The sequence below is a fragment of the Corythoichthys intestinalis genome, chromosome 8, assembly GCF_030265065.1.
Source record: "Corythoichthys intestinalis isolate RoL2023-P3 chromosome 8, ASM3026506v1, whole genome shotgun sequence".
Taxonomy (NCBI): Eukaryota; Metazoa; Chordata; class Actinopteri; order Syngnathiformes; family Syngnathidae; genus Corythoichthys; species Corythoichthys intestinalis.
The window spans coordinates 56,173,158-56,199,255 of NC_080402.1; the positions used below are offsets into that span (position 1 = coordinate 56,173,158).

Sequence of the window (26,098 nt, forward strand, 5' to 3'; positions counted from 1 at the left end):
CCGTTCCGCCCCCATTTCCTCAGTCTCCTTTTTCGGCCACAAATCTTCCCTCTCCCCTTCTGTGACTAATTTGGGAGTCAGGTTTGACCCCCATCTTAGCTTTAACAATCACATCAATTACATTTGCAAAACCTCCTTCTTTCACCTCCGCAATATTGCCAAACTCTGGCCATCTCTCTCCCGTCCTGCTGCAGAGAGACTCGTACATGCCTTTATCTCCTCCAGGTTGGACTATTGCAATGCACTCCTCATCGGGATCCCTGGCAAGAGCCTACAGAGGCTTCAGTATGTCCAAAACAGCGCTGCCAGGGTCCTGATGAGGGTGCGTAAACATGAGCACATCACCCCCATCCTCCGCACCCTACACTGGCTCCCTGTTCACCTCCGTATTGAATTCAAAATCCTCCTTCACACCCATCACTGTCTACACGGTGTAGCCCCCACCTACCTCACCGAATTCCTCACATCACATACTTCAGACAGAACCCGGTCAGGCCAACAGCACCTTCTACTCCCGCCCAGGACTCGGCTCAAGACTATGGGCGACAGGGCCTTTACAGCTGCTGCTCCCCGTCTGTGGAATGCCCTCCCAGACCATCTCAGAGCCCCGCAGATGGTGGATGCATTTAAAAAAGGACTAAAAACTCACCTTTTTAAAAAAGCTTATTCTAGCTAATTTTATTTGACTGTCTTACTTTTATCTGATTGGTATCTGATTTTATCTGTGCTTGTGTCTGTTTTGCTTTTACTGTTTTATTCTTAGTCTTTTGCATTTTATTTATTATTTTCTTTTTTTGCCAATGTGCACTTTGAGATTTGTTTTTCAAATGTAAAGTGCGTTACAAATAAAATGCATTATTATTATTATTATTATTATTAGGAGAGAACTGCTCAAAATGATCCCAGACAGGGGATGCGCTCTTCTTTTTCGATGTTGGACAGTGCGTCCATTGCAAAATGAATCCGATTGAATTTAGGTTTGAAGATGCGAGCTGGGTGTGTCAGTGTCACCTGTCGTCTCGGTGCGCCACTTCATTTCGAATCACCGGCGAAACTATGTGTTGGCGATGACGTAGGAAGCCCGTCTCGTGAGGCTTCGGACGTAGCAACGTGCCTTCGGGCGTGGCCACAAGAGTAATCAACACATGCCTCGATGCGCGCTTTGCAGATTTTTTTCCGGTTTACTCGGCACACGCCTCGGCGCCTCGGCACAGTAGGGCACATCACTACTTTAAACATCTCAAGGAGCATTGTGCAAGCCATCATATTGAAATGGAAGGAGCATCAGACCACTGCAAATCTACCAAGACCCGGCCGTCCTTCCAAACTTTCTTCTCAAACAAGGAGAAAACTGATCAGAGATGCATCCAAGAGGCCAATGATCACTCTGGATGAACTGCAGAGATCTACAGCTGAGGTGGGAGAGTCTGTCCATAGGACAACAATCAGTCGTACACTGCACAAATCTGGCCTTTATGGAAGAGTGGCAAGAATAAAGCCATTTCTCAAAGATAACCATAAAAAGTCTCGTTTAAAGTTTGCCACAAGCCACCTGGGAGACACACCAAACATGTGGAAGAAGGTGCTCTGGTCAGATGAAACCAAAATTGAACTTTTTGGCCACAATGCAAAACGATATGTTTGGCGTAAAAGCAACACAGCTCATCACCCTGAACACACCATCACCACTGTCAAACATGGTGGTGGCAGCATCATGGTTTGGGCCTGCTTTTCTTCAGCAGGGACAGGGAAGATGGTTAAAATTGACGGGAAGATGGATGCAGCCAAATACAGGAACATTCTGGAAGAAAACCTGTTGGTATCTGCACAAGACCTGAGACTGGGACGGAGATTTATCTTCCAACAGGACAATGATCCAAAACATAAAGCCAAATCTACAATGGAATGGTTCAAAAATAAACATATCCAGGTGTTAGAATGGCCAAGTCAAAGTCCAGACCTGAATCCAATCGAGAATCTGTGGAAAGAGCTGAAGACTGCTGTTCACAAACTCTCCATCAAGGATTCACTGAGCTCGAGCTGTTTTGCAAGGAAGAATGGGCAAGAATGTCAGTCTCTCGATGTGCAAAACTGATAGAAACATACCCCAAGCGACTTGCAGCTGTAATTGGAGCAAAAGGTGGCGCTACAAAGTATTAACGCAAGGGGGCCGAATAATATTGCACGCCCCACTTTTCAGTTTTTTATTTGTTAAAAAATCTAAATTATTCAATAAATTTTGTTCCACTTCACGATTGTGTCCCACTTGTTGTTGATTCTTGACAAAAAAATAAAATTTTATATCTTTATGTTTGAAGCCTGAAATGTGGCGAAAGGTTGCAAGGTTCAAGGGGGCCGAATACTTTTGCAAGGCACTGTATATTGTTTCGCCCAAAGGCGTAGGTTTGGTCTCAACATTGGTAGGGACAAAACTTCTTAATGACCTATGTAAAATAAATCTGTATGACTTATACTAACTTTTATGTGTATTGGTTCAGCCTACAGCGTTCAATTCAAACCTTTGTTTTCAAAAATTTTAAGAAACATTTTGAAAACTTCCTGGAAAAATGTCCGGATTTTATGAGCAAATTTTAATTGCATTACTTGAAAATAAATATTCATATACACAATAAATACAAGCTTGTTAATCATCTCTTAACTATACAGGAATGAAGAAAATAAACATTTGTCTAAGACCACTCAACAGTGTATAAATAAATAAATGAATTAAATATAACTGAAAAAAAAAAAAAAAAACTTCTTTGTCAGGTCATGACAAAAATAAAAATGGAGGCGTCCTTCAGGTAAAACACTGCTGCTTTTGTCCACAGGCACAGCAAAACTCAACAAAAAAGTGAAAGCTCATGTGGGCTGTGTTAAGACCACATAAATAAAAAAGTAAAATTGGGGAGAAGGGGGGTAAAACTCCGTTCACTCCATTTCTCACAGTTTAATTAACGTAAACATTAGAAAACACATACAGGGGGACACTTCTAAGCAGCTACCTAACTTGAGTTTTGCAGGTTAGCAAGTTCACACAGTTTAATATTATGCGAACTCTGATGCAGGTCCGGCTTTCAGTAGCTGAATTAGTGGTGTGTTCCCCACTTCCACAACATTGACGTATTTTTTAGGGCTGTCAAACGATTAAAATTTTTAATCGAGTTAATTACAGCTTAAAAATTAATTAATCGTAATTAATCGCAATTAATCGCAATTCAAACCATCTCTAAAATATGCCATATTTTTCTGTAAATTATTGTTGAAATGGAAAGATAAGACAAGACGGACATAAACATTCAACATACTGTACATACAGTGGGGAGAACAAGTATTTGATACACTGCCAATGGGAAAACCCATTGGCAGTGTATCAAATACTTGTTAATGTGAAAACCCATTGGCAGTGTATCAAATACTTGTTCTCCCCACTGTAAGTACTGTATTTGTTTATTGTAACTATAAATCCACAAATGGCATTAACATTCTTTCTGTTAAAGTGATCCACGGATAGAAAGACTTGTAGTTCTTAAACGATAAATGTTATAGTTACAAGTTATAGTAATTTTATATTAAAATTCCTCTTCATGTTTTCGTTTTAATAAAATTTGTAAAATTTTCAATCAAAAGTAGAGTTAATATAATAATAATAAGAATAAAAATAACAATAATAGAGTGACCAAAGTCTATTATTTTGCATCGCTATTTTGATATGGAATGCCAGTTCATTTTGCATTGTTGTTTAACTGTGTGTCAGAATAGGGCCTCATTACTATAGACTGAAGTGCTTTTCTTTTTGTGAACATTATTTTTTTGGGGGAGAGATAGGAATATTATTTTTGTTGTGCTTTCACTAAACGATACTTATGTTTGTTGTGAAGGAGTTGCCGAAGCTTGTGCCAATAAACGGCGCGGTCCAAAGAACGCCTGTGTCCACTCGCCTTTACTGTATAACACATATCTGTACATATCTTATCCAAAATACAACAAGAGACACATAATTGCCACTAAAAGAAATAAAACTTACCGAAATATGTGTGGAGCACAAAGAGCAATTTGCATTGCATTGTGAATACAGCATAAAGGTCTCACAACTACTAATTCTCCCACGTTTAGAAGAAATAACATGAGTATGGAACGACGCTGCCCCCAAGCGCCCGTATGGCATTCTCTTCACTCTTAATGTCAATAAACGGCCTCATTGTAATCTGTTTGAGGCAATATGCGAGCGGGTCATTCAGTGCATGCGTTAATTGCGTCAAATATTTTAACATGATTAATTTAAAAAATTAATTAACGCCCGTTAACGCGATAATTTTGACAGCCCTAGTATTTTTACATTTCTTACAGTGGCTGCTGCTGGGTGAAAAAAAATATCCCTAATATCTAATGTCTGTGTTTGTGTGGGGTCCAAATCATGAGCCAATCAACTGTGCTCAGGAGGAAAAAAATGGACCGGCAAATTCAGCAAGTGAAAAGAGGTACATGTAAGTCTGAACATAATTAAAATAATTCACTTAATAATTGCTGGGGTACAAGTACAACAATTAAAACATATGGGAACACAATCTAAATTACCTATATAACTGAATCCATTATATAACGTAAATAAGGTTGCTTAAAAGTTGGTGGGGACAATTTGGGCATCCTGAAAAGTTTGTAGTGTTTTGTCCCTACAGTCCCTATGCAAACCTCAAACCTACGCCCTTGGTTTTGCCTGTGACCAAACGATGGAGACCAGTGGCCTATACTACGAACCGAGTTCAACCTCCCCAGAAGTAATCCAGTTTACCAGCGGGTAACCGGAGTTGACAAAACCTGGTTGTCTAGTTTGTGATCAATCGGTGCTACAACGCTGATTATGAGGTTGATTAGTCGAACCTGTGTCAACCCAGTCAGAGTTACTGCGCGTTCACATAAAAGGGGGCGGAGAGCAGAGTCAAACGCTACTTGTGACGATGGCACGGGCACCTTACTTCACAGAGGAGGAATGCGCGATGATTAAAATCCACCCTCACCGCGAAATCCAACAACGATTCGGCAAGTTGAGCGCGACGGGTCTGTTGACAGCGAATTTACAGATCGTGTGATTTGTGAATGCGTCAATAGGGAATGGGATGTACTACGTCATTGTTTGGACGCGCCTCCATGCTGGCAATATGATTCACTTCCGGTTCAGCAGACTCAATGCGGATTGTAACGTGTGGTCGTGCTAAGCTAACTCTTTCGGTGTTTTAGAAAGAAAATATGGGTGCTTATTGTTGCGTTACCGGGTGCAACAGCGTCTCCTATGACAAAAAAAGGGGTTAGGAAAAATGGACTCACTTTTCACCGTTTTCCTGCATGGAGGACCAAATATCAGATCACGAAGGTACGACAGATGGCTGGATTGCAGCGGTTCGTCGGAAAAGCATTTCTTATGATCATATTTCTGCTGGAATGAGAGTGTGTTCCCGTCATCTCTACTCTTGTAAGTTGAACGATTTATCCGTTTTGGTTTCAATACGTTTTTTTTGTTGTTTTTTTTCACCGTTTTGTAAATCTGCCTCGGTAGCAATGCTAACATACTGCTCCTCCTCACCTACCTGTTATGTTCCTAGGAAAACCTGCATATGAAATGCTGACAACACATCCCGATTGGTCACCATATCTCGTCTTGGGTTATTCTGAGGTCAAGCGCACCACATCGGAGCGTTATGAGAGGTTGGAAAGGCGAAGAGTGCACGCTGAAACTTCAGTTTGCTCTGCTCTTACAAACACGAGCCCAAGTGTTGTTGTGAAAAGTCAATAAAATATGAATACCAAAACATGACTTGAACAACTTCTTGACAAACTGTAACTGCTTGTTGTGTACTTCAGGTCTTCATAATAAACAGGTGTAATAATTACAAAGTCAGGTGACTTAATTTTGTTATTCTATTTGGAGTATGCATTGACAATTTTTGGACAGTGTTGTAGACAAAAACTGGGACTGATAAATTGCAATAGATTTATTTCAAGTAATGCAATTTCTCCAATACGATATTTTAATTGACAGTTTAATATCTTTAAATTAGTGCAAACAAGGCACACCCTCTGACGGTGGCAGCAAATATTATATAATAAATTATAAGTAATACACAAATACAAGATCACAATAAACGTGTCTTTGTCAAAGTAGTTTAAAACACTATTTACTGGCCTTGGGTAAATTGCCAGACAGGATAAATATGTGCTTTAAAGTTCTTGCATTTCCATTTTAAGTATTGCAAGTACTAGTCTCCAACACGGTATTTGAACTGACAGTTTAAAACCATTTTAGTACAAAATGGCCCACACTCTGGCAGGGGGCAGCAAATATTATAATACATAATATAATACATTATAAAAAGCTATATACTATATAAATACAAGATCACAACAAAACCTGTATTTTTCAAAGCAGTTAAAAAAACATCCAGTGGCCTTAGGTAAATAAAGGTGTATAAATATGTACTTTACAGTTCTTGCATTTCTATTTTAGGTATTGCAACTTTTCCAACACTATTTGAATTGACAGTCTAAAGTCTACATTAGAGCAAATAAGAATATTATAAATTAAAAATAATAATAGAATATATAAATTAAACATTACAATGAAACGTGTCTTTGTCAAAGTGGTTAAAAAAAAACAAAAAAACATGTCACTGGCCATAGTTAAATAGCCAGTCAGAATAAATATGTGCATTAAAGGCCTTGCATTTTCACAAGTTAAAAGCCCGCAGTTCATCAACAAGAAGGGCAGACCCAGATGGCGTCTGCTGCAGGGGCTTGTTTGAGTCCGACACAGGACAAATGGGACCACTCCATTGAACAAATTTTCTTTGTCAAATGATCCAAGAAGAGAGATGGTGACCAATCAGGATGTGTTGTCAGCAGGTTTACCTAGGAACACAACAGGTAGGTGAGTTGTAGTAGGCGAGCATTGCTACCGAGGCAGATTTACACAACGGTGTAAAAAAACAAACAAACAAAAAACGTATTGAAACCAAAAGTGGATAAATCGTTCAACTTACAGAGTAGAGATGACAGGAACACACTCTCATTCCAGCAGAAATATGATCATAAGAAATGCTTTTCCGACGAACCGCTGCAATCCAGCCATCTGTCGTACCTTTGTGATCTGATATTTGGTCCTCCATGCAGGAAAACGGTGAAAAGTGAGTCCATTTTTCCTAGCCCCTTTTTTTGTCGTAGGAGACGCTGTTGCACCCGGTAACGCAACAATAAGCACCCATATTTTCTTTCTAAAACACCGAAAGAGTTAGCTTAGCACGACCACACGTTACAATCCGCATTGAGTCTGCTGAACCGGAAGTGAATCATATTGCCAGCATGGAGGCGCGTCCAAACAATGACGTAGTACGTCCCATTCCCTATATGCCAGTTTACTTATGTCCATGAAAAGAAATAAAGCCTGCTGTCAGGACAATAAAAGAAGATTTGGTACGTTAACAGTAAGAAATAATTTATCGCGCATCACCACATGAAGCAGGATGATTGTATGTTTAGTCTCCTTGACTGTATGAATACGTATGTTCTTTTTTTTAGTTTGGGCCTAAAAAATCCAGCTCGACCCGACCCGAGTCCGATCAATCAACTTGATTTGCAGGCCCAAGCCCAACCCCCCCTCCCAAAATTTTATGTTATATTTGTGAGGACTCAGGAGAAGAAGAAAATGCGGGGATGCCATGCGTTGTTGCGTAAATTAAAGCCCGTCTTTTGTAATGAATTTTCGCTGACAAACAAGACTGTAAGATGCATATTCAATAAACATTTATATCTTTTATATTTGTGCGTCTGTCCTATCAGTGGATTTGACAATTTAATCTCTTCGAGTTGGCAGAAAAAAACGCAAGTTTTCTCAATGTTTAAATAGTCTACATATTTCTATGATTATTATAAATATTTACACAACGAAATAACGCTGGAAAGTCCGTTAAATATATTTCTTGTATGAGAGCAAAGCTCCGCATTCGTTTACATTCAGCGATTTCAACAATCAATTTGAAGCGTTTCCATACCCCACTCCGAATCGCACGGCATACAGTGTTCTTACGCAGATATTCAGCATCACCGATGGACTCATTGAATACATATATTGTTCCTGGCAAAAGAGCGCACGGACAGGCACACAAGCTGCGCGGTTGTGAGGGCCTGACTCGGCGGGTTACATTAGTGACGTCCGCCTCGATCAGTTGGCACAGGTAAAGAATTTCCTCACTTGAAAATATGTCTTTCATGGAGAACATCTTCCGGGTACGCCAGCGAATTTTGGCGGTCCCGAAATACCCGTGCCCTCCGGAGAGAGCCCCTCACAATCCGTGCGCCAATGTCGTATGGGTCGTCCAAGTACGCTGTCATTGTCAGGAGGACACGTCCGCGGAGGGGTGCTGTTTAAATAGAGCGTGGTTAATTGGAATCCTGATGTTAAGCAAGATCTAACTCTGACACGACCAGGTTTGGCGTGTGGCGTGTGTTGCCATGGCAACACTTCTCGGTTCCAACATATCCACCTTTCGTAGTCTCGCATAGCCGCGAACTTACGTCGCACGTGATAAAGTTACTCTCGAAGTTATACCCTGCTAAGCCAGAAAACCGGCTTCGTAGTATAGGCCACAGGACAAGGCAAATATTTTTTGGAATGGAGACCGAAACAAGACCATAAAAATACATTTTAAAATGATTTTTAAAAAAATTTTTTTTTTTTACATTATGAAGGTAGGTTGCAATCATTTACAGGGCCAGTGGAAAGCTGGTAACACAAAAATAGACATATTTGATTTTCTTAACCAAGTATTTTGCATTTAAATCACAATGTCAGTCCAAGACCGAGCCAACACCAAGGCAAAAGAGTAAACGAGACCGTGAAAAACAATGGCTGTCAAAACCTGTGGCCTATACTACGAACGGAGTTCAACCTCCCCAGAAGTAATCCAGTTTACTAGCGGGTAACCGGAGTTGACAAAACCTGGTTGTCTAGTTTGTGGTCAATCGGTGCTACGACGCTGATTATGAGGTTGATTAGTCGAACCTGTGTCAACCCAGTCAGAGTTACTGCGCGTTCACATAAAAGGGGGCGGAGACCAGAGTCAAACACTACTTGTGACGATGGCACAGGCACCTTACTTCATGGAGGAGGAATGCGCGAAGATTAAAATCCACCCTCACCGCGAAATCCAACACCGATTCGGCGAGTAGAGTGCGACGGGTCTATTGACAGCGAATTTACAGATCGTGTGATTTGTGAATGCGTCAATATGCCAGTTTACTTATGTCCATCAATAGAAATAAAGCCTGCTGTTAGGACAATAAAAGAAGATTTGGTACGTTAACAGTAAGAAATAATTTATCGCGCATCACCACATGAAGCAGGATGATTGTATGTTTAGTCCCCTTGACTGTATGAATACGTATGTTCTTTTTTTTAGTTTAGGGCTAAAAAATCCAGCCCGACCCGAGTCCGATCAATCAACTTGATTTGCAGGCCCAAGCCCGACCAAAAAAAAAAAAAAAAAAATTGTTATATTTGTGAGGACTCAAGGAGAAGAAGGAAATGCGGGATGCCATGCGTTGTTGCGTAAATTAAAGCCCGTCTTTTGTAACGAATTTTCACAGTTAAACAAGACTGTAAGGTGCATATTAAATAAACATTTATGTCTTTTATATTTGTGCATCTGTCCTATCAGTGGATTTGACAATTTAATCTCTTCGAGTTGGCAGAAAAAAACGCAAGTTTTCTCAATGTTTAAATAGTCTATATTTTTCTATAATTATTATAACTGGATTTACACAACGAAATAACGCTGGAAAGTTCGTTAAATATATTTCTTGAATGAGAGCAATGCTCCGCATTCGTTTACATTCAGCGATTTCAACAATCAATTTGAAGCGTTTCCATACCCCACTCCGAATCACACGGCATACAGTGTTCTTACGCAGGTATTCAGCATCACAGATGGAATACATATATTGTCCCTAGCAAAAGAGCGCACGGACAGGCACACAAGCTGCGCGGTTGTGAGGGCCTGACTCGGCGGGTTACATTAGTGACGTCCGCCTCGATCATTTGTCACAGGTAAAGAATTCCCTAAGCTGAAAATCTATATCTTTCGTGGAGTACATCGTCCGGGTACGTCAGCGGATTCTCGCGGTCCCGAAATACCCGTGCCCTCCGGAGAGAGCCCCTCACAATCCGCGCGCCAATGTCGTATGGGTCGTCCAAGTACGCTGTCATTGTCAGGAGGACACGTCCGCGGAGGAGTGCTGTTTAAATAGAGCGTGGTTAATTGGAATCCTGATGTTAAGCAAGATCTAACTCTGACACGACCAGGTTTGGCGTGTGGCGTGTGTTGCCATGGCAACACTTCTCGGTTCCAACATATCCACCTTTCGTAGTCTCGCATAGCCGCGAACTTACGTCGCACGTGATAAAGTTACTCTCGAAGTTACCCTGCTAAGCCAGAAAACCGGCTTCGTAGTATAGGCCACTGATCTCAAAACTTAGACGGGTCAAAATGCAGAACTGCAAAAAGGTCACAGAATGAGCTACTTATTTCTGTTTACTGTTGTAACCCAAGCCCCCACCCCCCCACACACTGTTTCATATTTTGCATAGTTTTTCTTCAGAAAAAAAGTCACCACAGGTGTAATGTAAAAATTGATTGCATGACAAACTAGTTCTAAAAAATTAGTGCTTGACAGTTTAAAGAATAGATATGCAGTGAAACAAGGCCTTCAACCATTGACAAAAAGTTTCTAGTCGTCTGGTGTTTGTGCCTCACTGTTTCCTGGAAAGTGCACAAGTGCTGCATTGCGCCTCTGTAACTGACAACCCATAACAGCAGCCTGCAAGACTGTGTCCGTTTGAAGAGAAGGAGACGTATGAAGTGTCCCCAATAGGGAGAGGTGGCGCTTCCTGTGCAGGATGAGATTAGGGTTCCTCAGGAGGGTGTAAAGTAATGCCCAGCGTCTCCTTGCCCGGCTATTCACAGAATTTTCTGGAAAGGAGGGAGAAACATGAGCAACAAACTTGGGCAGGACGATAGTACACTGCTGGCCAAAGTATTGGCACCCCTGCAATTCTGTCAGATAACGCTCAATTTCTCCCAGAAAAGGATTGCAATTACCAATGCTTTGGCAGTAATATCATCATTTATTTTGCTTGCAATGAAAAAACACAAAAGAGAATGGAAAAAAAAAAATCATTATCATTTTATACAAAACTCCAAAAATGGGCCAGACAAAAGTATTGGCACCCTTTGAAAAATCATGTGACGCTTCTTTAATTTGTGTAAATAACAGCACCTGTTACTTACCTGTGGCACATAACAGGTGGTGGCAATAACTAAATCACACTTGCAGCCAGTTAAAATGGATTAAAGTTGACTCAACCTCTGTCATGTGTCCTTGTGTGTACCACATTGGTCTTCTTTCTTTTCTCCATGCTAAAAGAACTGTCTGAGGACTTGAGAAGAAAAAATGTGAGGAAGCATCGGCAATCTCAAGGCTACAAGTCCGTCTCCATAAACCTGAATGTTCCTGTGTCTACCATGGGCATTGTCATCAATAAATGTAAAGCCCACGGCACTGTGGCTAACCTCCCTAGATGTGGACGGAAAAGAAAAATTGACGAGAGATTTAAACAAAAGATTGTGCGGATGGTGGATAAAGAACCTCGACTAACATCCAAACCAGTTCAAGCTGTCCTGCAGTCCGAGGGTACAACACTGTCCACCCGTACTATCCGTCGGCGTCTGAATGAAAAGCGACTCTATGATGGGATACCCAGGAAGACCCCACTTCTGAGACATTAAAAAGCCAGGCTGGGGTTTGCCAAAACTTACCTGAGAATGCCAAAAACGTTTGGGAAGAATGTTCACTCGTCAGATGAGACAATAGTAGGCTAGGTTCATACTGCAGGTCTAAATGCATGAATCCGATTTTTTCATGACTTGATTGAGGCATTAACTTGACGGTCTGAACAGGACAAGTCGCATAGAAGTGGACCATTTCAAATCCGATCTGGGTCACTTTCGTATGTGGTTTAAATCCGATCTGGGCCACATTTTTCCAGAATGTCACGTGCAGTCTGAACTGGCAAGACTGCCAAATGGGAATTCATGCAGCAATTATGTCATCAAAGAGCGAGAGAGGCGGCGCGCTACGGTAGCGGTGCAGCTGTGCATTAGCGCCCAGCTTGCCTTGAATGCGGCTTTTTAGGAAGGGTCGGGCTTGACAACAGTCTTAAAAAAATTAAAATGGGTTGAGAATAAGCCTGACAATGATTGGTTTTCTCTCCGCTCTATATGAGCAATATTTCAAGATTGCCTACACGACCGAGAGTCAGGGCAAACTGCCCGTATGTGTGTGTGACATGCACGGACAGTGCGTGCATGTTATCAATCCATCTAAATTTAGAATTTAAGCCTAAACGGGGATTATTTATGTGTGTTATTTGTGTCCTTTTTCTGGAAATCAAAATATGATCACCCAGCAATGACGGATGACAGCATGTGTAGTCATTTGTTTTGATGCTTCTGCGCATGCGGGTTTTCTTGCTCAGCGTGTGTCGGACTGCGAATTAGTGCGCACGCGTATTACTTGAACTGTCTCAATGGACAAAGGCAGTCTGAACGGCCACGCCAAAAAAACACATATGGCAAAAAATCGGATTTGTGCATTAAGACCTGTGGTATGAACCAAGCCGTAGAGCTTTTTGGGAAAAGGAATCATAATAGAGTTTACAGGGAAAAAAATAAGAACTTCTAAGAAAAGAACACGGTCCGCACAGTCAAACATGGTGGGGTTCCCCTGATGTTTTGGGGTTGCTTTGCTACCTCTGGCACTGGACTGCTTGACCGTGTGCATGGCGTTATGAAGTCTGAAGACAACCAACAAATTTTGCAGCATAATGTAGGGCCCAGTTTGAGAAAGCTGGGTCTCCCTCAGAGGGCATGGGTCTTCTAGCAGGACCCAAAACACACTTAAAAAAGCACTAGAAAATGGTTTGAGAGAACGCACTGGACACTTCTCAAGATGCCAACTATGAGTCAAGACCTCAGTCCCATAGAACACCTAAGGAGAGATCTGAAAATGGCAGTTTGAGAAGGCACCCTTCAAATTTCAGAGACCTGGAGCAGTTGGCCAAAGAAGAATGGTCTAAAATTCCAGCAAAGCATTTTAAGAAACTCATTGATGGATACCAGAAGCGGTTGTTCGCAGTTATTTTGTCTAAAGGTTGTTCCACCAAGTATTAAGCTGAGGGTGCCAATACTTTTGTCCGGCCCATTTTTGGAGTTTTGTGTAAAATGATTATGATCTCATTTTTTGTTCATTCTCTTTTGTGTTTTTTCATTGCAAGCAAAATAAATGAAGATATACTACCAAAGTATTTGTAATTGCAATCCATTTCTGGGAGAAATTGAGCATTATCTGACAGAATTGCAGGGGTGCCAATACGTTTGGCTAGCAGTATATATTGGCATTTGCAGTTGCAACGGGAAGAAACCGTATAATAACCATTTTGCATTTCTGAAATTCTGCATTCTGCATGTGGCCTAGTCATTAAATTCAAAAAAATATACAAAGTGATTGTTGAAACTATTCTACAGCTTTTCCGTTTTGTTATTGGGAAAAAAAATGTAAACATTCGTTGGACACCTCCATGAAGTTGGCTCCCAATCAGACACAAATTTATAAAAAAAACGACTGTTTGTGCTATGTTTGTGCTGCTATTGTTTTAAAGATATTTACAATCCTTTTATAGGTCAATCTGAGGTCAACCGCCCCCCACCTTGATAAAAAATGGCTAAAAATGGTGTCAATCGTTTATGCTGGTTTGTGCTGTCAAACGTTTCATTTAGCATTGCTATCATTTTTGAGACATTGAGGTATTAATTTTCAGTGATGTCAATTACAGCACCTCCGTCGCGGCTGACAAAGCGTACCAATTATTTCAATAACATGAGTGTCCCAACAACGAGAACAAACGTAGCACAAATAAACGGTACCCCTTCGGGTCCATTCAAAAGTAAATTGGTGGGCTTGAGATATCAATTTCGAGTGATGAGGTGACTCGCAGCCTCCCAATTTACTGCAAAATGGAGCCACTTTCGTTACATTTCTACCCATTCTGTGATTTTCTGGGATCTACCCATTCTTATTAGTTTAAGCAAAATAGGTACTCGAGATTGTGAGGAAGACCACATTTCATGACAGCAGAAATTTAAGAAATTGCAAAAGGTTCACATACTTCCCATTCACTGTCTGGTGACATGTTTACAAACCAGATGGCGTGTTGATGAATGTGGAGTATGCAGTTAATGTTTGTTTCTCCACTGTGGTAAAGACAAGCAGCTGGCAGAAACACACCATAACTGGATTGTTATGATAGTGGTCAGCAAATATCATCCCGATCCATGTCGTATATCCTGGTAAATGAAGGAAATACTGTTAGATTGTACACTATATGTTTAGGGAGAAATGCACTAATAATTTAATTAAAATAAATAAATCCCAATTTGCCATTACTGAGATCCCTCGCCAATTCCCGCCAAAAAATGTGCCATTTCAGTTATTTTTGAGGTACTGAATGGCTCCCCTTGACACCTGTAGATGGTGTTTCTTCATCATTTTTTTCATCATCATAATCAGTGTTGTTAATAACGGCATTAGAGTATAACGGAACAGACTTCATAATGATATTGATGGGACACAATCCCCAGACACTGTGCCACACCTTCAAGTAGGGGGCCGTCCCACACTCCAGCTTTGTCGGTCCCAGTTATTCTGAAACACATGCAGCGATCCAGTCCCGGATTTAGGTTGAAAGAGTACAAAAGCCGTACCGCATACAAACAGTAAAGGATTGTCTCAGGAGTGATTTGTTCAAGGATTCAAGGTAATTATTATATTTTTATTTTAAACAAGAATCAAGACTGTTTTATGTTCATATTTATAAAGAATTCAGGGATTTAAGCATTTATTTACAAGAATTTTCAACGTAAAAAGCTCTATGTGGTGATAAGGCGGCGCCACAGTGGCTTAAATACTAGCAGCACATTTCACATATTTAGGTAGAATAAATGGAAACTGCCCGGTTCTTTCCTCTTTTAACAAAGAATTGAGACTGTTTTACATCCATTTTTATAAAGAATTCAGGGATTTAAGCATTTATTCACAAGAATTCTCAATGTAAAAAGCTTTTTGTGCTGATCAGGCAGTGCCACATTGGCTTAAAGGTTAGCAGCACATTCGACATATTTACGTAAAATAAATGCTAACTGCCTGTTTTTTTTTTTTTTTTTTTTTTTTTTTTTGCGTTTAACCAAGTATTAAGACTGTTTTACGTCCATATCTGTAAAGAATTCAGAGATTTAAGCATTTATTCACAAGAATTTTCAACGTAAAAAGCTCTTTGCGGTAAAAAGGCAGAACCACAGTGGCTTAAAGACTCGCAGCACATGACATATTTACTAAGGAAGCAACAATACTCGGTTTTATATTGAACCGACCATTACGCCCTCTTCGATTCAATACGCAAAAACATTCAATCCACTTGAAAAATCTCCCGAAATGTATTTTCCGAACTTTTTTATGGTCTCTCTTGCTATGATGTCCGGCGCATCTTTGCCTTATAAACAAAGCTATGAGAAGCATCCTTCCCGCTAGCAGCCCCCTCCCCTCTACTCCTCCCCCAAACTGCTTGAATTGCGGGAGCCGTGGTGCACGAGGTCCATTGCTCGTGAGTAAACACAGAATCTTGCGGAGGCAGTTTGTTGGTTTCAACGTCATACAGATCCGTTGTGTGACAGCATTTTGGGTTAGCGATACGCTATCCACAATCGTACTTAATTGACAAAGACTGCCTTTCCGGATATGTACAACATACCGTCACCGCCAATATATTGTTGCCAATTTGGCAGCAACGAATAGCATCGGTTTGACACCAGACAGCTTAAACCCTGGGACACAGAGCACTAACTCACGGTAGTGGCAAATTGAGAGCGTTGTACTTCAAACTCGTCTTGCTCATGAAAGTCGATTGTCAAATGCTGGTGTTGTGCAGTAATGAGCAGACGTGACTTTTGTGGCGTTTGTTAACTTTTTTAATGCCCGACAACACTCGCGGGCACACACTAGATATCATCAAATAGAAAACCTAGATGTGATACGTTAGAGCCCATGCCATTGGCTGCGTGAGCCCAGAGTAATCATGGGACGCATAGTCCATATACTACATCGATGAATTAAAAACCGCCATGACTGAATGGAAGTTAAGCAGGCCAAATCAATCCATACCAGTGACTCTAGATATTAATGCTGCAAATATTGTTAATTCAGTACGAAACACAGATGGACTCGGACCACGAAGAGGATGTTTTGCTCATGTGGTAAACATACCTGCTAAGAGAGCAGTAGTAATCAACAGTGTGCCCCGCCTCACTTTACAAACAGTAAAGATTGTTCTCAGCACTTTTATACAAAATTTCTTTAGATTTTCAGAGCATTAAATGTATTGAATCGATATCGAAAATCGTGTCCCTTGATTCGAAAATCGTACCAAACCATGACTTAACTGTATCGTTGCATCTCTAAATTATTTACGGAAAATAAATGCTAACTGCCCGGTTCTTTTAACAAAGAATCGAAACTGTTTTACGTCCATATGTAAAAAGAATTCAGGGATTTAAGCATTTATCCACAAGAATTTTTAACGTAAAAAGCTTTTTGTGGTGATAAGGCGGCGCCACAGTAGCTTAAACACTAGCAGCACATTCAACATATTTACGTAAAGTAAATGCTAACTGCCCGTTTTTTTTCTGCTTTTAACCAAGAATCAAAACTATTTTACGTCCATATTTGTAAATAATTTAGGGATTTGCGCATTTATTCACAATAATTTTCAATGTAAAAAGCTCTTTGTGGTGATAAGGCAGCGCCCCAGTGGCTTAAAGACTAGCAGCACATATGACAATTATTTACGTCAAATGTATGCTAACTGCTCGGTTCTTTGCTCTTTTAACAAAGAATCGAGCCTTTTTTTACGTCGATATCTATAAAGAATTTAGGGATTTAAGCATTTATTCACAAAAATTTTCAACGTAAAGAGCTCTTTGCAGTGATACGGCAGCGCCACAGTGGCTTAAAGACTAGTAGCACATATGACAATTATTTACGTAAAATAAATGCTAACTGCCTGGTTCTTTGCCCTTTAACAAAGAATCGAGACTGTTTTACGTCTATATAAAAATTTCAGGGATTTAAGCATTTATTCACCAGAATTTTCAATGTAAAAAGCTCTTTGTGGTGATAAGGCAGTGCCACAGTGGCTTAAAGACTAGTAGCACATATGACATTTATTTACGTAAAATAAATGCTAACTGCTCGGTACTTTGCTCTTTTAACAAAGAATCGAGACTGTTTTACGTCCATATCTATAAAGAATTCAGGAATTTAAGCATTTAGTCACAAGAATTTTCAACATAAAAAGCTTTTAGTGGTGATAAGGCGGCGTCACAGTGGTTTAAAGGCTAGCAGCACATTCGATATAGTTATGTAAAATAAATGCTGACTGCCCTTTTTTTTTTTTTTTTTTTTTTTTTTTTTTTTTTTTTTTTTTTTTTTTGCCTTTAACCAAGAATCAAGATCGTTTTACGTCCATATCTATAAAGGATTCGGGGATTTAAGCACTTATTCAAAAGAATTTTCAACGTAAAAAGTTCTTTGTGGTGATAAGGCAGCGCCCCGGTGGCTTAAAACTAGCAGCACATATGACAATTATTTACGTAAAATAAATGCTAACTGCTCTGTTCTTTGCTCTTTTGACAAAGAATCGAGACTGTTTTACGTCCATATCTATAAAGAATTCAAGGATTTAAGCATTTATTCACAAGAATTTTCAACGGAAAAAGCTCTTCTGCTGTCTGTGTTTCCACTAGGTCAGCTTTGACGGATATAGGCCCCCTATTAATCGGCCCTGCGCCCCAGGTCCTATCAATATATTATGAAGTCTATGAACGGCATTTCTAACAGTGTTATATTTTTCAGTAGAGTGTATACTAATGAATTAGTTTTCCCATCTTTGCAAAGCAGGAGAGAGTAGAGCGGGAGGGTGGTGACGCTATTGCAAACGTGATGATGATTGGCTAGATGGGCTGATCACCCCCTGCTTCACTGCACACTCTGAGAAGGGTCCAGCTGCGGCTTGCAGTATTCGCCAACCCCGCCCCCTGCTTTAACGAGTAATCAGATCAAGCTTTGCCATCCGCCAACCTCGCCCCTTGCTTTCGTCAAGAGTTCCTCATCCACCAACCGAGCCCCTTGCTTTTAACGACCCTAACCCTAACCTTAAAATAAGATAAATAAAAAATAAATATTTGAGGGGGCGGAATATTTTTAGACAATTTCATCCAGATTATAGGATGAATAAATACATTTAAAAAATAAACAAATACATGGAAAATAAACTGTAATGTAGCTAATTTGAGAGAGTTAAAATCACCAGCATCAATGGTTTCATATCCCCTCTGCATGATTGTACGGTCGATGCGGGACACAAGCCATGTTCCCAGCACAATGCTGGTCACAAGCCTTATGAAGCAGTTGCTTATCCCCATGATCACGTTGTAGAAAAAGAAAAAGTAGGTGAAGCAGTGAAATGCTTTTCTGCGGGCAAAAGAGAAAAGACAGTATTCATGTTTTATGTAATTCTTTCTTTTAGATTTGATAGTTTATTATATACTGAGTATTCATTGCTCATTTCAACGGGTCACTGAACACATTTCTCTCCACTTTCATGAAAGTGGTCTATTGCAGGGGTGTCAAACTCCTTTGGTTCACAGGCCACATTTATGGCAACTACAGTGGTATGAAAAAGTATCTGAACCTTTTGGAACTCCACACATTTCTGCATAAAATCACCATCAAATAAGATCTGATCTTCTGTCAAAATCACACAGATGAAAAAACTGTCTGCTTTGACTAAAACCACCCAAACATTTATAGGTTTTCATATTTTAAAGAGGATAGCATGCAAACAATGACAGAAGGGGTAAAACTAAGTAAGTGAACCCTCTGCCTAAAGAACCTTAAAGAGCAATTGAAACATTTTTTTTTACCAAACAATTTAAGTCAGGTGTGTGCCCAATCACTGATGAGTGCTTTAAAGCTGCCCTTCCCACTATAAAATGCACACCTGGTGAGAACTGTCTTGATGAGAAGCATTGTGAAGCATCATGGCTCGGTCAAAAGAAAACCTGCGATCAAGGATTGTTGATTTGTATAATGCTGGGAAAGGATACAAACCCATCTCTAAAAATCTGGATGTTCATCAATCGACAGCCAGAGAAGTTGTCTACAAATGGAGAGTTTGGCACTGTTGCTTCTCTCCCAAGGAGTGGCCATCCATCAAAGATGACACCAAGAGTTCAGCGCAGAATACTCAGAGGTATAAATAATCTGACTGAACTACAGCAGTTTTGTTGGGAAGAATAGGCCAAGATTAGTCCTGATTGATGTGCTGGTTTGATCTCCAGCTACAGGGTGGTGTTTGGGTGGTTTCAGTTAAAGCAAATTTTCCAAAAATTTTTCATTCCACTGTATATCTCATGTGGGTCAGACGAGTTTTTTTTTTTGCCAAATAAAGCCCCTTTTACAAGCCCCTTTCAGACATACACTGAACTCCGGTTAAATCCCAGGATTTAAATGGGTAGCCCCTATGTCTGAAAGCAATTTCCAAGGTGGACCGACATAGAGATGACACGGACATTAACCGGGTCACGTCCTAGTGTAATGTGCGGGACATACCCGGGACGCGGCATGTCTGAAAGCAGCCGTTTAATTCCCGGGTCACAGCGTGAAGCTTGATGACGTCAATATCATGGCAGGCTAATCGTCATTTCCTCTTTCTTCACAGTAAGACGAAAAGCGGTACACAAACATCGTAATTATCAGCATGATAAACTGAAAATTGCTAAATTAAACTGGAAACGTGGCGAAATTAAACTGCGAGGAGTCCATCCTCATCTTTGGAAATTTGTGCTTTATTTTGTTGCCGATGCAGACCAAAAAAAATGAAGTAATGTCCGGGTTATAAAATCCTGCCCCCCACACAGAGAGTGTCGAGTCGCCAACACAGGACAAGTCTCAAAGTGTCCAACCCAGGTAATTCCTGGGATATCTCCCCTACGTCTGAAAGCCATGAAACTGGTAAATTCCCCGTCAACTTACATGAGAATTTACCGGGATATTAAGGCTGAAAGGGGCTTAATTAACTGACTGCCCGCCATTGACGGTGCTCGATGTCCAATCCGTTTGGACATTTGTTCATTTGCCCCTCTCCATGCAAATGGATTGGACGTCTAGCACCATCAATGGCATTGAAATATGAGCATTGACAGCCAGTCCTCCCAGATTGTCAATTGGACGTCTATTGTTGTCAGTGGAAGCCAAAGAGTTCATTTTGGCTCACTTCCTTGTAATTTTAGGGCACTTACAGGTCACGTCCTGTACATTTTGGATCATTTCTTGTTGTTTTTAGGGCTTTTTCGGGCCTCTTACTGTTCATTGGTAACTTCCTGTTGATTTTGGGTCACTTCCTGTTAGTGTAGTGGCATTGTTGGATTAGGGATTTTTGCTGTACCTTCTTTTTAAACACAATTACGTAATTCCTGGCGTGTCCTTTTCACATTAAAACCCTGGTTCACACACATTAGCAATATGAAACTATCTTTACCCACCTGTTATTGAGAGCCAGAGGTTTGTGTTTATCTGTGGGAGACAATTTGTCCTGGAGGAAAAAAACGTGGACCAAAAGTACCTGGAAGATCACTAAGGCTACCACCAGACCAATGGTCACACTATAACAAAAAAGAAAGAAAACAGAGTAGATGTACTTATTTGACGACAAGCGAAGCTGGGCATACTACTTGTGCTGCGTTGTTGAGGCCAAGGTTTGTTAAATCGACACATAAAAAACCTTGAAATTAGTGCTTCCCCATGACTTTTGCCGTCAATTCACTGGTTCCATACTTACTACCTTGGGCCGCAAGTTGTTTTAATTTTGCTCCCCTGAGAAATGGTTGAAGTTTTTAAAAATCAGTACGTTGGACACCCGAGCATGTCAATTTTGCCTCGTTCCCAACAATCCAGGCCTATTGGTACACTTCTAGGGATGCCTGCCCCAACAGTAGAACCGTTGTTACCCTGGCATACAGTGTATTACAAAAGTGAGTACACCCCTCGCATTTCTGCAGATGTTTAAGTATATCTTTTCATGGGACAACACTCACAAAATGACACTTAGACACAATGAAAAGTAGTCTGTGTGCAGCTTATATAATACAGTTAATTTATTTTCCCCTCAAAATAACGCAAAATATAGCCATTAATATCAAAATCCCAGTCAACAAAAGTGAGTACACCCCTTAAAAACTATGTTCATCCCTAAATATCCAAATTGAGTACTGCTTGTCATTTTCCCTCCAAAATGTCATGTGACTCGTTAGAGGAGTGCTGTCAGCATTAGCCGCACTCTAGCTCAAATTGGTGTGCATGGCTGTCACCCCAGTAGGAAGCCTCTTCTGAAGACGGTACACAAGAAAGCCCGCCCGTCTCATCAGACCATAGGACATGGTTCCAGTAATCCATGTGCTTTGTTGACATGTCTTCAACAAACTGTTTGCGAGCTTTCTTGTGTACTGTCTTCAGAAGAGGCTTCCTCCCGGGGTGACAGCCATGCACATCAATTTGATGTAGAGTGCGGCATATGGTCTGAGCACTAACAGGCAGACCCCCTACCTCTTAAATCTCTGCAGCAACGCTGACAGCACTCCTGTAACAAGTCACATGACATTTTGGAGGGAAAATGACACCCAGTTGCACATTTAGGGATGGATGTAGTTTCTAAGGGGTGTATCCACTTTTGTTGCCAGGGATTTAGATATTAATGGCTGTATTTTGAGTGGAAAATCAATTAACTCCGTTATATAAGCTGCACATAGACTACTTTTCATCGTTTCAAACAGTCATTTTGTCAGTGTTGTCCAATGAAAAGATATATATCTGCAGAAATGTGAGGGGTGGACTCACTTTTGTGATAAACTGTATGAGGGTTGCACCCATTATTAGCAGCACAAAGGTGCCAATTTAACCCTGCAGCATCCAACTTCCACTCCACTGCGATCTACTTTTCCTTGTCATACATAGTGTGAACTTATCGTGACCTACAATACATTTTAAAAACACCACTTTTGAAAGTAGTCCTATTAACGGTTTATCGATTGTAAATTTGTCGCTCTATTTGGGTGCGCGCAGGTGTGAAAATTTCAATGGTGACTGTCAATGACCCCTACAACGAATCTGCCAATTTTCGATATAATCTGACATATGGGTATCTGAACCAGGCCCGGAGTGACTAATCGGGAGCTTCTGGACGATTCCAGAAGGGCCGGCCGGCCAGATGGGCCGGTCCGCGTTTTATTAAAAAAAAAAAAAAAAAATTACACTGTTATCATTTTTTGTTTGGTATTTATTTATGACAGTGTCACTGAGTATAATTACATTCTGTTACCGCTGTCCCTGTGGGCCGTCTTAAAAAAAAAAAAAAAACAGTATTATTTTTTTTTCCAGACTCATCCTCACGTGTGCAGACGAAAAATACAGCATGCAGCTCCGCCCCCTAATTGTAGTCTGTATTGAGCCAAATTAGCTGCTATCTCGGTGCTTGGATGGATAAAAAGAGCAAGGGTGGCGCTGAAAAATAAGAATTAAAAAGAGAAAAGCACTCGTGAAAGAATCGGCAAAATGCGCGAAAATAGCTAATTTTTTTCATGCAACGACCTTGCTGCCTCAAACTACAGAGGATTACAACGAAAGTGGTAAGGCCAGATGGCGAATAAAATGCAACTTGCACCGTGTGATACGACAATATGTAATTGTGGAAACTTTGGCTTCTTGTAGCACCTCACAAGGGATATGTAGCAGCAAGCATTAGCCATAATGAACACACCACAGGTGCAGAGCTGGAAGGTAGGATTGCCATGTCGTTCAGCTAGTGAACATTAGAATTAATATAATCAATTACGTGGCGTTTTTAAAGTGGAAATGGAAAATGGATAATAGTATCATTAGAAGTTGTTACAATGTGCAATACGTATTTTTTATTTTTCATATTGTTATGTTGCTATGTTTGTTTTATCTGTAAGCACTCATTTTGTTAATATTTGATGTTGCAGAAAAGGTCTTATTTATTCATTTATTTTGGGGCTGCCAAAATTATCGCGTTAACGGGCGGTAATTAATTTTTTTAATGAATCACGTTAAGATATTTGACGTAATTAACGCACATGCCCTGCTCAGACAGATTTAAATGACAGTACAATGACATGCCCACTTGTTAATTGTGCTTTATGGAGTTTTGCCGCCCTCCGCTGGCGTTTGGGTGCGACTGATTTTATAGGCTTCAGCACCCATGAGCATTGTGTAAGTAATTATTGACATCAACAATGGCGGGCTACTAGTTTATTTTTTGATTGAAAATTTTACAAATTTTATTAAAACGAAAACATTAAGAGGGGTTTTAATATAAAATTTCTATAACTTGTACTAACATTTATCTTATAAGAACTACAAGTCTTTCTATCCATGGATCGCTTTAACAATGTTAATAATGTTAATGCCATCTTGTTGATTTATTGTTATAATAAACAAATACAGTCCTTATGTACCTTATGTTGAATGTATATATCCATCTTGTGTCTCATCTTTCCATTCCAACAATAATTTACAGAAAAATATGGCATATTTTATAGATGGTTTGAATTGCGATTAATTACGATTAATTTTTAAGCTGTAATTAACTCGATCAAAAATTTTAATCATTTGACAGGCCTAATTTATTTTTCAAATGTATCATTTAATATAGTTTTTTTTTTAAATCCATTTTTAAATTTGTTCAAAATATGTTGTGTTGCACTTGTTAAAATAAAGCCACCTTGTTAAACAACCATGACCTGCACTGAATTGGAATACACAGAATTACAGTACACGGCTTTAGAGAACACTGAACTTAACACGTGTATGCATAATGACATAATTTTAAATGAGTGGGCCGGTCTGAGGCATGAAATTCCAGGGCCGAAAATGAGTCCCACCCCGGCCCTGATCTGAACGTATGGGTTCGGGGATTTTCTGCACTATTGAAAGCTGTGCAACTTTGTAACTTCTGAGAAAGACTTGATGTCACTTTCTATAAGTTTGTCAAATTTGGTTAAAATCAGGTCATTCCTTCAGCAACCCGATTTTTTCTATTTTTGATCCTTATCAGTTGTACTACGATACAAAACCCACCTAATAACACTCCCAGACGCTTATAGTACAAATGTGTAAAATTTCAAGAAAAATAAGTTGAGCAGTTTCGGAGGCCATAGGGAACCAACACACATGCACGCGCACAGACAAAGTTCCAATTACAGTGAGGAGCAGAAGTATTTGCAACCCTTGTGATTTTGCAAGATCACCCACTTAGAAAATAGGTAGAGGTCTGAAATTTCAACCATAGATGCCAAAAATCAGACCCAAAGCATGAGGTTTCCACCCCCATACTTCACAGTGGGGATGGTGTTCTTGGGATTGTACTCATCCTTCGCTTTCCTCCGCACATGACGAGTAAAGCTTGCACCAAAAGGTCTACTTTGGTCTTATCTGACCCCATGACTTTCTCCCATGACCCCTCTGCATCATTCAGATGGTGAACTTGCAAAACCAGAATGGGTGCAAATACTTCTGCTCCTCACTGTATAAGTTTAGATTCAGATTAGATACAGTGGCTATTACAACCCCTAGCAAAAAGTATGGAATCACCAGTCTCGGACGAGCACTCACTCAGACATTTTATTATGTAGAACAAACTCATATAAAAAGCTTGAAAAAATTAATGAATTCGTTCAAAAGCACAACTTCATTCAAAAACACTAAAAGAAATGAATAAAAAACATTGTGGTGGTCAGTAAATGTTACGTTTATAGAGCAAGTGCAGGGAAATATATATGGAATCACTCCATTCTGTGGAAAAAAGTATGGAATCATGAGAAACAAACAAAGAAATAACAATCAAAACACATCTGTAGTACTTAGTAGCACCACCTCTGACTTTTATGACAGCTTGCAGTCTCTGAGGCATGGACTTGAGTATTTTTCATCAATTTGGTGCCAACTCTTTGATTGCAGTTGCCAGAACATCCTTGCAGGCCGGAGCCTTGTTGTGGACCCCCCCCCCCCCCCCCCCCATTTCCACCAGAGGTTTTCAATAGGGTTGAGATCTGGGCTATTTGCAGGCCATGACATTGACTGGATGAGTCTTCTCAAAGGAATGCTTTAACCGTTTTAGCTCTATAGCATGATGCATTGTCATCTTGGAAAATGACAAACATATTTTCAATTGAGGGGATAAAAAAAGCTAAAATTTCAATGTAAACTTGTGCATTTATGGAAGATTTAACCACAGCCATCTCCCAAGTGCCTTTGCCTGACATGCAGCCCAATATCATCATAGACTGAGGGAATTTTGATGCTTTCTTCAGGCAGTCATCTTTGTAAATCTCACTGGAACAGCACCAAACCAAAGTTCCAGCATCATCACCTAGTCAAGAGTCAAGAATCTGCATTGGACAAGGTGATGATCCTGGAACTTTTGTTTGGTGCTGTTCCAGTGAGATTATATCGCAACAAACCACCATGGACTCAGTTGTCCGTTAAATTAACTAACTTAGGGCACTTTCACTTTAGATCAAGAGGACCACGGTCCAGTTGCAGAGCTACCTTGCAACAACACTTACAAATGACTTGTTGAAAAGGTTCAGTATTCACACTGCGCCAACTGAACTTTCCGAGTAGCATCATAGTGATCCAGGCCGGTGTTGTTTTCGCCAACGATGACGATAACGAACAGATTTCGTCAACAAACACTTTTTTCATGACGATGACCAGACGATAATAAACTAAAAACGTGTTTCGGCAGACTAAAACATAACGAGACGAATGCGAGTTTTCGTCTGACTAGACGGAAGTGCTCAATAGT

The 26,098-nt window shown here is 40.2% G+C and overlaps 1 protein-coding gene across 2 annotated transcripts in view; it reads right to left on the reverse strand.

Annotated features, from left to right (window-relative positions):
- Positions 1–5,424: 5,424 nt before the first annotated feature.
- The window catches only part of stra6l (STRA6-like), a 55,462-nt gene continuing 34,788 nt past the window's right edge, over positions 5,425–26,098 (reverse strand). The window contains exons 13-17 of one of the 2 annotated variants that reach the window (XM_057843872.1): positions 20,760–20,879; positions 18,524–18,687; positions 14,307–14,450; positions 7,035–11,018; positions 5,425–6,903 (exon numbers count right to left, since the gene is read on the reverse strand). In XM_057843872.1, the coding sequence (XP_057699855.1) occupies positions 10,777–11,018; positions 14,307–14,450; positions 18,524–18,687; positions 20,760–20,879 (670 nt within the window). In that variant the 3' untranslated portion in view covers positions 5,425–6,903; positions 7,035–10,776. The remainder of the gene's footprint in view (positions 6,904–7,034; positions 11,019–14,306; positions 14,451–18,523; positions 18,688–20,759; positions 20,880–26,098) is intronic. The other variant, XM_057843871.1, reaches the window with a different exon arrangement.